Source organism: Schizosaccharomyces pombe, assembly GCF_000002945.2.
Source record: "Schizosaccharomyces pombe strain 972h- genome assembly, chromosome: II".
NCBI classification, from domain to species: Eukaryota; Fungi; Ascomycota; class Schizosaccharomycetes; order Schizosaccharomycetales; family Schizosaccharomycetaceae; genus Schizosaccharomyces; species Schizosaccharomyces pombe.
This window is the reverse complement of record NC_003423.3, coordinates 778723-792104: the sequence shown is the minus strand read 5'-3', so window position 1 is coordinate 792104 and position 13382 is coordinate 778723. Positions and strand designations below refer to the sequence as shown.

Below are 13382 nucleotides of genomic sequence, written 5' to 3'. Positions count from 1 at the left end.
CATCTCCACAACCTACATAGTAACCACCAAATGCGAAATTGGTTCGAGAGCAACTCACCAATTTAAAACATCCTCTCTCTTATCTAGCAATTAAATTTTTATATACCAGTTCCTTCATTTACCAAGGAAATCTGATAAAGACCCAGACTTATTTAGTCTTGCTTATTGACCGGTTTATCACTTCTTCATTCATTTGACTTTAGGAAAAAGCATCGAGAAATCAACATGTCTTTTTTTACCCAGTTGTGTTCTATGGATAAAAAATATTGGATCTCTCTAGCTGTATTGTCAGTTACTGTTTTGATTAGCGCATTATTGAAAAAGAGAGCTACTGAAACCGAAGATATTGTCGTTGTTCATTACGATGGCGAAAAGTTGAATTTTGTGTTGCGACAACCAAGGCTGAATATGGTTTCTTACACTAGTTTTCTTCGTCGCGTGTGCAACGCATTTTCAGTAATGCCCGACAAAGCGTCTCTCAAGTTAAACGGGGTGACCCTCAAGGATGGTTCACTTTCCGACCAAAATGTGCAAAATGGAAGTGAATTAGAGCTCGAATTACCCAAACTGAGCCCGGCAATGCAACAAATTGAAGCATATATAGATGAGCTTCAACAGGATCTCGTCCCTAAAATTGAAGCCTTCTGCCAATCGTCTCCCGCTTCGGCACAAGATGTTCAAGATTTGCATACACGCCTTAGTGAAACATTGTTGGCTAGGATGATAAAATTAGATGCTGTTAATGTTGAAGACGACCCAGAAGCTCGTCTTAAAAGAAAAGAAGCTATTCGTTTATCTCAACAATATTTGAGTAAACTAGATTCCACCAAGAATCAAAACAAATGAAAAATGTGTTATAATTTAACAATTCTTAGTTGCTTGGGAGACGATGGTTCCGTCGGCTATGGTTTTTTGGATATGTAAAAACTGATTGACTAAACAACTCCTACAATATTTTTCCGTTTCTAACAACTTCTATACCAAGGTTCTGCAAACAACTTGTAGCACCCAATTTTAAGTTTTTATGCTGGCTTGAATTTTTGTTTTTCTTTTTTTGATACCGCTTGCTCCTCAACTATTAAACTGTTCTACTCTCAATTTATACATAATCTTTAAGCATTCATAATGCCATATTTTCTATTTTTGTCGTTACAACTGTTTTTTCTTACATTTGCTCAACTGCAGCCGTATCATTAATTTTTGTAAACATTCGTCATTGCTTTTTGTTTCTTCCGGAAGGTTGGATAGTCATAGTGTTACAAATTCAAAATACTTTTTCTTATGATAAATGGATTTCAAAACTGTATACCAATTCTAGCATATCAACTCCACATCCTTTACTTCCTTCGTAATCACTTAACAAAAACTCAACGTTCCAATGTTTTATACCATTAATATCGAAGAGTGAAATTTAGAACAGCTGGTTATTTTGAAATTTAAGAACCATGTCTATTTAAAACTAAGGTTAAAAGTATTTTATCATTATTATTTGACTTGACTGCATCGTCAATGTATTATGTAGACTTATTAAACGTTACTCAATATTTATGTAACATGTTTTCCCCTTTCCCATTTATAAATAGTTTAATTTCCTCAAATACTTTATACAGCCCTCCTGAAAAGTCATACATATATTAGCATTTGTCCACCAACATTCAATATATTTTTAATATTATATATCGGTATTTATCGGTGTATCAGAACACGAATAATATGCGTTGTAATTCGTAATAAATATTTACAACGTCTTGTGTGTCGTAATGTGAACAAGTGAGCATACTTCAAGTTCATTGTATGTTTCATATATGAACACAGAAATTACATGCTTTTTAAAAGCTGAAAATTTTAATCAGAGTATAATAAAATGGTAACTATTTTTGTTTTAAGACAAACATTAACCGTTAGACTGCCATTTTTAACTTTGAAAGTTTGCTTTTCGTTATACTATTAACGATCTGCACATGTACTTATTTACACCGTCAATTCCCTGCTTTATTAGAAAAAAGAAAAGAAGGGTAAGCCTAAATGATTATTAGATATATAATATTTTAGTTTTGAGGGATATGGAATTGCTAATAAGTTGACAGCGTGACAATGGTATTCTGGAAATGCGCTCGAATTGGTGAGCGAGCTAGTCCGGTGAGTTTTAGCTATTTCACTAGCTAATTATCCTTTTTAAAAAAGGCTAGATCTAACATCTATCTTTAGTATATATCACTATTTTGTGTTTTTATGGCTTTACGATTTATTTTCGGTTCCTCATAAGTTATTAAAATTTTAGCTTTCTGGCTAGCTTATGACAGTGAAGAGAAGAAAATACTTTACAAACAGTTTTATTTCTTTTGCTTACACTTTTCATTTCTAAATAGCTGGTAATCAAGAATAATTCGACCTTTTTGTCGTTTATGTTGCACAAATCCATCCCGCACGAAAATTATTATATCAATTCTACGCCCATTTCATTCTTTCATCCTTATATTACCTTTTTACTCACATCCATTTTCATATCTTTATACGCCTGTGTCTATTGTGTTAATAAAAGATGTTAACTGTAAAGAATAACATATAAACAAGATGGATTGGTTGATTTTTGATTTCGATCTATCTATCAGTATAACTCTCATTTACTATAAAAACTAGAATAACACCCTGTTATGGCTTGTTCATATTGACTTCTGACCGATTTGGGTATCGTTTATTTAATTACTTAATTCAATTGCTTAAAATGTATCAAGCAAACCAAGGCACAATTATCCTAAAGCTGCGAAATCTATTGTACTAATGGTTGTGAATAGTAGTACTCACAACTTGTATGCGTGTTTACTCAAACCACGAATTTTTTTTCCATATATAAAAAATAAAAACGGTATAGGAATCATTCCTACTGAAATAAAACCAAGTAAACTAGTTGCCCAATGGTCTCCTAAATTCACATACATGGGCCTGCCTACTAGACTCATTCCTCCACTAGCTGCATAACGGACAAGCGTAGCAGCAGCTAAAGCACTTGCAGCCAGTTTTTGATAGGAATCAATTATGTAATTATAGGAAACAAAAAATACAAACAAAAGCGACCAGCCAAAGAAGATACTTGATATCAATGGAACTATCCAATGCACGTAAGGATGGTATGGGTAACAGGTCCATGCAAACCAAAACATGGAAATCGGTAGCATTATGGATCCAAAGAAAAGAGGGTATAGACGGTCTTCTGGAGACATAACCCCATTCCTTCTTGTATAAACTCGATTGTAGTGTACGTAGATGATGGGCGTGCAGGCACCTGCTAAAACAATACCTATTCCAATTCCAATAAACGATAAACCAATTTCTCCCTGATCGAAAGAGTACTTGGCAAATACTATAGGGTAGCCTTCAAAGTCAATATAACCAATGATGTACACGACAGTCAGATAAAGTGTAAAGCAGACTACAATAGGTTCGGTAATCAATAAAGAGACAGAATCAGTACAAGCTTGATATATTGCACTCCTTGGATTCCGCTGTCTTTCGTGAATGGTATGCCATTTCATATTTCTGGTCTTATTACGCAGATACCGAGCTTTATAGTCTAAAATGGTATCCCCATGAGTTTCCGGCATGAAGAAAAAAATAATGACAATTACCACGGCTCCCATGATCATATTTATCCAAAACACCCAACACCAACCCAAGTAGCTCTGACAAATAAAATCACCAATGATGGGTCCAAAAATGGGGCCAAGAAAAGGGAAGGTGCAAAAGCCAGGAAGTACATACGTTCTTTGTATGGGAGTAAATAAATCACTTAGAGTACCACCGCAATTTGATAAAGGCGTACTACCGAAAAATCCTTGAAAAAAACGTAAAATAACCAATGTCCATATATTTTGTGCGCAACCTCCACCAATTTGAAATAGGGTAAACATCAACAACGTACAAAAATAAACAACAAATCTTCCATAGATACCACTGAGAGGAGCAAATGGTAACGATCCAAACCCGAAGCCAACCAAGAAGACACAAGAGCCTAAAGAAGAAACAGAAATCGATACCCCAAAGTCCATTGAAACATTACCGATACCTGAAGAGTATACGCTCGATCCAAAAGTTACCACAAATGCTATTAAGGATATTTGAACTACAACAATCCATTTCTTCCACATTGGCCAATTTTTGGGATTTAAGGGATCATCAATGCTATCCCATCTTACTAAATAAAAATCACTTACATCCTCGGAGCTCTCTTCAAAAGTAACACCGCATTTTTGAATTTCAGGCATTACTGTTCCTAATGAAACCACCATTTTACGGGTAGCGTCAATAGCACCAACAACACCTTCATTCAATGCATTTCCAACATCCTTCACATTTACTCCGTTATTGGATATACAGTCAGACTTTACAACCCCAAACTTTCTGCCGCTTGCTAAAAGATACAGATCCATTTCTTTCTTATCGCTTAATTTGCGCTCCTAAGCCAGACGTAGAGGTAATAGGCAAAGTCTCCCTTATATAGTAAATATAGTTTGAAAAACAGTCACTGCAAATGCTGTTGTGGTAAGCAGTTGCAAAATCAGCATGAAAAAGCTATGAGTATTGAAATTTAAAAGATAAGAAATTGATCCTATAGTTATAAATAAATGATTTCTTCTTCATGAAAAGTAATACAATGATTCTATAACGCAATGGAACGTGCTTCTTTATTTCAGTTCAAAAACTGTATTAAGTTGTATAAATATTCAAAAATTGTCACAGCGTTTTCATTATCTACTCTAATTCATCCATACATTTTGGTCGAATCAAGGAAGAAGACACAGACCATGTAGTACAGTCTTGTCGATTTTCATCATCTCTTACCAATACAAAAGTCGTACTTTGAAATCGTAATGTACAATCTTGGATAAAACCAAAGAAAACATGACTAGCATAGAAGAGAAAAAAAAATGATATTAATAACGATTCATGTAAAGTATCACGCCATGGACTAAACAATCGTTGAATAGTAAAGTAGTAACGTAAGTCAAACTGGAAAAGGGTTAGAGAACGGTCGAACGTAAGAGTAAAGACAAATTACATATAAGTAATAGTGAATATACAATTTAATTCAAGGGTTAATAACTTCCCAAAAATGATTAAGGTAGTTCAGACTTTCTTCAAGAGAAATACTTTATCCTGCATGATAAATTCTAAAAGTCGCAAACTCAATCCAGCTGAGTTAAGGAGCAAACTTGAAAAGTTATTTAGGTGAATGAAAGGAAAATTTATTAGAAGAAGTAAGACTTAGACTCATAAGCTCATAAACATAGAAAAGCAACACAATGAATTAACGAAGGAGATTTGTCAACCTAATTATAAAAATGCATAGGAAGGATGGCATTTGAAAAAGGCTGCTATGCCAAAATAAGCAAGGGATTAAGGAAGAAGACGAATGCTCTGAAAAGGGAAAACGAAATGGCTACTATGCCTTACCTTTTCAAATGTGCACCAGCTCCACTGTACAATGATTTCCATAGGAAAGCTTCAGATAGTAAAATTTCGATATCCTTTGTGCTCCAATCTTTTGTCGGAATAGACTGCAGAAAAATTAATATATCCTGAAATTCCATCTTTTGTAATTCACTCGACCATTTCACTAAAAATGCAGCACATACGTAGAGGTGAAACTCAGAAAATCCTTGGACACCTTCCGCCATGTATGTATCCCACATCCGAATGATATTCGAAATACTAAGCTCGCGCATTAAAAGACAGTTCATCCAGCGAAAACTAAACTGAAGGAAATCAACACCCTCCATTTGAAGATGTTTTACTAATGGCTCATCTATACGTAAAGTAAGCTCTCGCAGATTATTCACCTGTCGACGGATTCCAGGCTGTGCATGTATATAGTTATCTTGGATACCATCTAACAATTTAGAAAGACACCAGTAAGCATCAGCCTCAATATCATTACGATTAGTTTCATCAAGAAGAGCAATGTCATATGTCATTGGGTCCTTATCGCCGATATATTCGGACAAAAACACCTGAATAAAAGGAGTAACTAAATCGCTGATGCCTTGTACATATCCGCTGGCTGGGTGCCGTGAGGCCCAAACATATAAAATACGCTCAAGCATACGCTGCGTCAATGGGTTTTGGTAAAGAAGAATAGAGGGGTTCGTCCTCGGAACGTCAAGGACAATTTGTCGCCAAATAGTTTGATCCAAAGGTGGTGGCTCTGTATTTGTATTAAAGCAGGAATCTTTTGCTGCGTTATATTCGTCTCTCTTTCGCTTTAAAGTGACTTCACGACGAGAAGCATTACAAGGTAAATATCCTAACAAGTATTTCCAGACAATAGGTCTATGTTCGGAGGGAATTCCATTCCAAGCCAATGTACGAAGCGCATTTAAATCCACAATTGGAGCATCAAGAATTCGCGAAAACTTCTTGATCCGAGAGACAAGCGCATTGCTTTCAGCAACCTCAACTTCTACAGAACGATGGGCTAGTTTAGCGGGTAAAGGAAAACGACCAGACGAATGAAGCTTTTGTCTAGAAGTGGTAGTATCCACGCCATTTTGAGGAAATAAGGAGCGGCTTGAAGAATTTGGAGTAGTACTTCGAGCCATACGAGGAAGAGATTTTGAGGCTTTAATATTCGAAACTCCCCAATCGTCATCTGTCTGTGACAAATATTTGGCAAACTTTGCAGACACTTTTTTGCCTACAACAGCTTCCAAGGAAAGAGAAGATCTCGCAGAAGGTGCATAGATTTTAGACTCACTAGCAGATTCGGGTCTAGTTATGGACCGGGCCAAAGAGATATGATCTTTTGGGGGTTGATCTGAGTAAACAGAGTCGTCCAATCTGAACGGTTGAGCTTTGGAAGAAGTGCTTCGACCACGATGGTGATGGGTCCGGCTTCGATCCAAAACAGTAACTGGATCCGAAGTGGCGCTAGAGGATCCATTCCATAAGCTGGAGAGAGTTTTTAAGGCGGACGACTTTTTTGACTGAGATTCCATAGTGGAAAATCTTAAAATACGAGAAGAAAAATTGTTTTTACAAAATGAAGCAGTAATTTGATAGCCTTGATGGACACAACAAATTTAGCAAATAACAGATACTCTTTGAATTTATCGCCAAAATAAAATACTTTTGGTTAAGATGCAAAAAACAGTTTCAAAATTTGCTGTAAAAAGTAGATGAAACGTTTTAGAAGGCAATAACTTCAAATGTTTAACGACGAAGGATCTTAGGCACCACTCATAGACTTACCGGACTTGAAGTCTTATTCTTTTCTTATCAAATGAAAACTATTTTCAAAAAAAAAAAACTTAAGCTATTAGAAGCAAAGCCGTGTCTGTGGGTTCCATCCAAACGAAAACGCACCAGCTCGAGATCTTGTGATCTATTAGAACAGCGCGGAATTTGAACACGAACAAATGTTTCGAGAAAACCTTAGATACAATCCAATACACTAGTATATTTACAAATTTTAACCGAATATCAACGAAATTGTGAAGATTTACTCGGTCTGTGCAGTTGCCAAGGCAGTTGCCCTTATTTGGTGGAAGAACAAAACAATAGGGAGGAAAACAGTAGGTGTATGGAGTTTCTTATATATGAGGTTTTTTTAATAAAAGGAGCAAGGTTTAATACTTTAATTATTTATCTCACTTTTTAGTTAAAGGAAATTCGTTTTAAGCCATGAACAGTTGATAGAAGGATTTTGGCCGTGCATGGTCTTATTGCTTGGGAATGTTGGGTTTATATGCGCAGAGTAGTAAAAGATACACAGCTAGGTCTCATTTAACAATGTTTATATCTATGAGTTCTATCTCTTCTTTACTTAAGTTGCTGCCAGTAAAAGTGAACAATGTAATTTTGACAATTGTGACTAGTCGCTTTTCAAAACAAAAAAGAGAAAAGTATAAACGTTGATTAAGAAACGTAAAAAAGTATTTCCTGTCAATAATGAATCTCTGATTTTATTGTTATTTTTCGTATTGACATCCTAGTTACCTAATATAATACGATGAATTATAAGCATTTTAATACCTACTAAGTTTAAATTTTCCTGAAATACAGTCTAAGATTTTCCTGTTCCTATATATTTCTAACAAAACACATTTTTCAAGTAGATGATCAACGAATCTAGTCTAACTTTCAATCCCAGTCTTTTTTTTAGCAGTTTCGGGTATTTGTTTTCAAACATGTATTTATATCTTTGATTCAGTAAAATTACTTCAACAAATGCATTGAAGAGGAATGATTTAAAAAACATATACGGTTTTCAATGTTTTAATGAACAGAGCAATTTTCCAAATGTTGTCTTGTCAAGAAATTGTAATGTATGTTCTCCAAAACTGACATGAGAACAAAATAAATATGTACTAAGATAAATTTTATATTGAGAACAATCAAAAATTATAGTAAGTTTAATAATCATCCAAAAAACACTTTCCTTCTCTCGTTTACATCTTGGAAAACACTCTAGAGTATCGTTATTCATTGTGATGAAATCGAAACTACAACTCCAATCCAATAATAAAGGTTACTGTATGACAATAAAATAAACCATACATCTTCCCTTTAAGTCGTATTACGACTTGTAAGAAGATTTCCTGGTTGCCAAAATATCATTCATAGTACACAATAATATTATGTGCAAAGGTATTGAAATGAATAAGTACGAATCAAGGTAAATGATTATTATTCCCAAATGAGCTCAAACAAAAAGCAAAAAGAATAAAAGGAAGCCTACAGCACCCCGGATTCCCATGTTGTCTCCAACCATAGTACTAACGAGGCCCTCAGACGCTTAACTGCAGTGATCGGACGGGAACTGGTGTTTTCGCCTAGGTATGGCCGTAGACGTTTAAAGTAGAATATTTAAACATTTTAAAGAAAAAATTAATAATCAGTCAGAGTACTGTCGATTCACTAGAAATTTTCTATTTATTGTTTATATATTCATACAGTAAGATCGTGAAGTATTCAAATCCTTGGTATATAGAATATTATCTTCATGCATTCAAAGATCGTTTAGGAGCTATTTGTACAAGCTACTTGGTGCATATTTGTCTGTTTATATTGCAAAGTCAAGAATTTTAACATAGAGAAAGAATAAAATGAAATGGAATAAAGAAATGTTAAATAATGTTATGAATCAGACTTGTTCTTGAATTGCTAGTCATAACAACTTCTATAAGACTCAACACGTTTACGCGCTTTTTATGAATGTAATACGTTAGACAAATTAAATAGACAAGTACAGTCTATGTGTCATTGACTCAACACTTAAGCATTTATATGATCTACAAAGATGAAGTCTATAACATGATCTATCACGTATTATGAATGCTTAGCCATGGCTGCTTTAAGAAGATCATCTTTTAATCCATAAAACAACATTGTTTTGGCACGAAGCGAATGATCCGTTTTGCTTCGCTTTGCTGGAATAAAAATGAAGCTGTCAGAACGAATCCTATACATCGTTAAAATAGAGTTATTAACAAAGGAAAACAAATAAGTTCAATTTGTTGCTCTTGTTATGCCATCAAACGCTCGCCTATATACGCTTCATCTTACTCCCATTACTTGCCAATGCTAATAGATTCATACATCTGCAAAGGCTCACCTCTACTTATTAAGAACAAAACAGAGTGGTTTTAACTCATTATCTATTAGGAGAAAAAGCCAGAATATATTTTTATTAATATTTCTAATCTAAAAAAGTGAATTATCGAGTCGTTTTTTCTTTTTCACTATTCAGTCTGTTGGGTCACTTTGGTAGACCTAGCGTAATATCTAATTGTCGTACCTATTACTTGAAGTCTTGAACTTCATAATTTTTAAAAGTTACGCGAAAAATGTCTTCTGATACGAAAACACTGGAAAATAGCAAAGGCAATAGTGCTACAGATGCTGATACCAAAAACCCTTCTTCTTCGGATTCGCGAGCAATTGAGCAACTAGTCACTCAAGGTAATATGGCTTATGCTCAAAAAAATTATGAGGAAGCCGTTGATAAGTATGGTCAAGCGCTCATGCAGTCAGAGTCCATTCATGGTTCTGAAAGTTTGGAGAATAGAAATGTTCTTTGGCTGTATGGAAAATCTCTGTTTCAAATAGCTATTGAAAATAGTCAAGTCCTGGGAAATGCGTTGGGTGCCAAGGAGTCTGTGTCTCAAGCAACCGAAAGTTTTGAAGAACCAGAAGCTATTGGCTCGTTCACATTTTCTGGTCAAAAAATTGAAAATAAATATACCGTCAATGAAGAAAATTCATCAATAGCACATCCAGAGAAGGAAAGTGAAGAAAAAGAAACAAACGAAGCATCTCCAGCTTCTGAAGAAGATGAAGACGATTTTAACGTTGCTTGGGAGGTGCTAGATCTAACAAGAGTCATGCAGTCAAAAGCAGTAGATGCTTATCCTGACAGTAAGGATGAAAAGATAAGACTGGCGGATATTTACGATTTATTGGGAGAACTTTCTCTCGAAATTGAAAACTTTTCTCAGGCTTCTCAGGATTTAAAAACGGCCCTTGAGTGGAAAGAAAAGGTTTACAACGTTTCAAATAATACACTTTTAAGTGAAGCCCACTATAAGCTTGCACTAGCACTTGAGTTTACCAATCCAGAAGATCCCTCTAACAAGTCCCGCGCTTGTGAACATGTGGAAAAGGCTGCAGAAATCTTAAAAAATGTCTTAAATGAGCGGGAAAATGAAGTTACGGATAAGAAAGGGAAAGGAAAGCAAAAGGCTGAGGAAAGCACGTTAACTAGCGATCTTGAGAATTTGCGCGAAATGCTATCGGAACTTGAACAAAAGACGCTTGATTTAAAGCATGGCGCGCCAAGTTTGGAAGAAGCTGTTATGTCAAAGATGCATGAGTCATCCTTATTATCTAAGGATAGCAGCAGTCTCGCTCAAGCTGTTGCTGAAGCTGTGAAAAATGCCAATGATTTAGGTGGATTAGTAAAACGGAAACGTACGAAGCAAGAAGTTACTAGCTCCTCTCAAAAAGAAGGTCCTAAAGATAAGAAAAAGAAGGATTAATTGATCACAATTAGTTGAAGTTAGCAAGAGCTCTCAATCGTTTAGCATTTCTGTTCTTCATTTACATACACAATGGCTTCCTAGGAGTATATGTCAAAAGAGCTTTTTAATTGCTAAAATTTAATTGCTTTATTACAAAGGAATTGTTTAGTATAATCGCAATGAAATATGTATATGTGCTATTCTTTCTATCTTGCAAATTTGAATCTTATGAAGGGTCATTTCCTAAAATATATATGAAAGATCCATTCCGCATCTTTTTCATTAAGCATACGGGTTCGAGACATGATATTGCAATTTACGATCCTACAGTTTAAAAAATTAAGGAAAAGAAATATATGTTTTTACTCATGTACGTGTCAAACACGTAAAATCGAAATATTGCATTAAGCAGGTATTTATAAGGCAACGTTTCTATATAGGTTGAAAAATAAGATAATCAAAGCAGTTGATAGTACTAAATTAAAATGGCGTTATAATTATATAAAGTTCTTAAAGAGCATGTTTAAACAGCTACTTTGATTGCTTGTAGTTATAGTCTTCAACGTATTTAATATGGAAACTTAAGTAAAAAAACATAAATTTAAAATGCCAACTCCTTTACTCCTAAAAAAAATTATTTTTGTTCTATTTGATAAAAGATGGATATCAAATAGCGCTATCTAAGCCGTCTGCTAAACACTATACCATACAAGGTACATACTCTGTAAATGTCTTAAGGATACTTTAAACGGGCAATTTAATTGTGAAGTACAATATTGATATAGACAGGAATATAATAATAAACAATGTGTAGTATTTTTTTTAATGGTTTAATCATGCCAGTGTTTGGGCATCTCACAATCAGCTTAAGGGGCGTAAATTCCTTTAAAATTTAATTTTTAAGGATTCAGATTGGAAAAACGACCTTTCTTAGATAACTATTTATCTATATCCGTAGAAACGGCTCTAGATAAAGAATCCAAATAGTGATTTATAACGTATTGTAGCGCTGTTCACCTATAGGAATTGTAATCACATTTACCGTATATATATTTTGTGCACTCTAACTTGTTCTACTATCTAAGCAATTTATTCACATACCTACTTACGGAGTCTGCAAGAACATACAACAAAACAAGTTTTCATTATTGGTTTTTTTTAAATCAATCCCCAAATCCAAGCATCATACGCCAAAGTTTAAGTAAGAAATATCTTAGAATATGGCGTTTAGGAATCGAATGTACCAATTGTCAAATGTGGATGATGCTGACGCCGATATTTTAAATTCTCACTTTGCACCAAACCCACGAGGGCAAAATCATACACATGGACGCCGACGCAACACGTTAGCTTTATGTACCACGAAGGATCAAATGTTTGTTTATGGCTCTACGCCGGCAGGGGGCGCGGAATGGTGCTCCTGAGGCGCTTGAGCGCTCAAGACCTCGTGCTGCCTTTAAGCAGCAGAGGCGTCGCCATGTTCCACGTTGGATTAGTGACAGTTTTCGAACGTGTTTGCCTAAGCCCTCCGGCATACTGAAGGAACAGACGGTAAATGAAGAGGAAGGCAATTCAAGACATAGAGGAAAATATGATTGTGATGAAAGGATCGGTGTTGCAGAATCCATGAACTATTGGCATGGGATAGTTCGGACTGAAGAGGATGGATCGAAGACTCTATTTTTAATACCTGAAAGTTGGGAAGACGTTCATTTGAAAGAAGGATTAGTTGCCATCATAGACTTAGCCGTGGATCGGCTTCACTGCTCGAAGCTGGTATTATTCGTTGATAAAAATAACAGTTCTCTCCCTTATTTAGTAAAAAGCTTACATTGGGTGGGTTTTGAGCCTCTCCCACATCTCAATTGTAGCGATCATGCTCTTTTCGGCATGGAGCTGTGAACGAGACTATATCTGTTTATCCTTAAGCTTTGATTCATCCTTTATTTGCATCTCAAAGTAAGAACACTGGCAAATTTTCTCGGTTGTTTTGATAAATTTGTTATTGAGCTGAATTGATAAAAATATATGCCCCTCATCACATGTCATGGTTAAACTGTGAACATATTATTTCTTCCTCCCCCATTATTATTTTTCATGGAACTTCATTAAATATTTTCTTCGGTTACACTTTGTCTTAGGTGTGCTTGGAAAGAGTCAGCGAGAATTTATTCAATCCAGGTTCATTTATTACTTCCTTGTGAATACCAAATTTATTCAATTCACGAGGCTTTTCATGATTTAGTTGTAGATTTTATTTAGATTGGGTTTACGATCATATTTTTGCTTTTATTACCCCTTTTTTTAAGTTATGCCTGTTTTTTGGTTATATAGTTTGAATGCTTTTCTCTCTTTAATATGTTAATA

The 13382-nt window shown here is 35.0% G+C and overlaps 6 protein-coding genes, 6 long non-coding RNA genes and 1 other non-coding gene across 13 annotated transcripts, besides 1 other annotated feature; 6 read left to right on the top strand and 7 right to left on the bottom strand.

Annotated features, from left to right (window-relative positions):
- The first annotated feature begins 21 nt into the window (after positions 1-21).
- bag102 (BAG family molecular chaperone regulator Bag102) lies at positions 22-1441 on the top strand. The gene has a single exon (NM_001021223.3). The coding sequence runs from the start codon at positions 226-228 to the stop codon at positions 844-846; it is 621 nt and encodes a 206-aa protein (NP_595316.1). The 5' UTR covers positions 22-225; the 3' UTR covers positions 847-1441.
- A 372-nt stretch (positions 1442-1813) lies between these two features.
- ksh1 lies at positions 1814-2265 on the top strand (the record flags this gene model as incomplete). The annotated part of the gene is made up of 4 exons (NM_001355980.2): positions 1814-1867; positions 1906-2015; positions 2088-2139; positions 2209-2265. The coding sequence occupies exons 1-4, from the start codon at positions 1865-1867 to the stop codon at positions 2263-2265; spliced, it is 222 nt and encodes a 73-aa protein (NP_001343144.1). The 5' UTR covers positions 1814-1864.
- A 310-nt stretch (positions 2266-2575) lies between these two features.
- Positions 2576-4465, bottom strand: SPOM_SPBC530.02 (transporter). The gene has a single exon (NM_001021222.3). The coding sequence runs from the start codon at positions 4425-4427 to the stop codon at positions 2802-2804; it is 1626 nt and encodes a 541-aa protein (NP_595315.1). The 5' UTR covers positions 4428-4465; the 3' UTR covers positions 2576-2801.
- Positions 4466-4742: 277 nt separating this feature from the next.
- On the top strand, positions 4743-5033 carry SPOM_SPNCRNA.4878. Its single transcript, NR_194233.1, has one exon. It is a non-coding gene; the product is annotated as a non-coding RNA (long non-coding RNA).
- Positions 4960-7539, bottom strand: gyp1 (GTPase-activating protein Gyp1). The gene has a single exon (NM_001021221.3). It carries the CDS (start codon positions 6990-6992, stop codon positions 5448-5450), a length of 1545 nt encoding a protein of 514 aa, NP_595314.1. The 5' UTR covers positions 6993-7539; the 3' UTR covers positions 4960-5447.
- SPOM_SPNCRNA.4877 lies at positions 6086-7981 on the top strand. The gene has a single exon (NR_194232.1). It is a non-coding gene; the product is annotated as a non-coding RNA (long non-coding RNA).
- Positions 7982-8064: 83 nt separating this feature from the next.
- On the bottom strand, positions 8065-8366 carry SPOM_SPNCRNA.4876. The gene has a single exon (NR_194231.1). It is a non-coding gene; the product is annotated as a non-coding RNA (long non-coding RNA).
- An 85-nt stretch (positions 8367-8451) lies between these two features.
- Positions 8452-9055: a sequence feature (RNA overlapping with rRNA (SPOM_SPNCRNA.4875) was converted to a misc_feature.).
- Positions 8607-8852, bottom strand: SPOM_SPRRNA.31. The gene has a single exon (NR_151417.1). It is a non-coding gene; the product is annotated as a 5S ribosomal RNA (ribosomal RNA).
- SPOM_SPNCRNA.327 lies at positions 8932-9365 on the bottom strand. The gene has a single exon (NR_150736.1). It is a non-coding gene; the product is annotated as a non-coding RNA (long non-coding RNA).
- A 256-nt stretch (positions 9366-9621) lies between these two features.
- On the top strand, positions 9622-11506 carry sim3 (CENP-A chaperone, NASP family, Sim3). Its single transcript, NM_001021220.3, has one exon. The coding sequence runs from the start codon at positions 9843-9845 to the stop codon at positions 11031-11033; it is 1191 nt and encodes a 396-aa protein (NP_595313.1). The 5' UTR covers positions 9622-9842; the 3' UTR covers positions 11034-11506.
- On the bottom strand, positions 9704-11125 carry SPOM_SPNCRNA.4874. The gene has a single exon (NR_194230.1). It is a non-coding gene; the product is annotated as a non-coding RNA (long non-coding RNA).
- A 542-nt stretch (positions 11507-12048) lies between the features above and the next one.
- Positions 12049-12522, bottom strand: SPOM_SPNCRNA.4873. The gene has a single exon (NR_194229.1). It is a non-coding gene; the product is annotated as a non-coding RNA (long non-coding RNA).
- On the top strand, positions 12134-13356 carry spa1 (ornithine decarboxylase antizyme spa1). The gene is given in 2 exon segments (NM_001021219.3): positions 12134-12436; positions 12438-13356. Coding segments are annotated over 2 exon segments (681 nt in total). The 5' UTR covers positions 12134-12235; the 3' UTR covers positions 12918-13356.
- Positions 13357-13382: the final 26 nt, after the last annotated feature.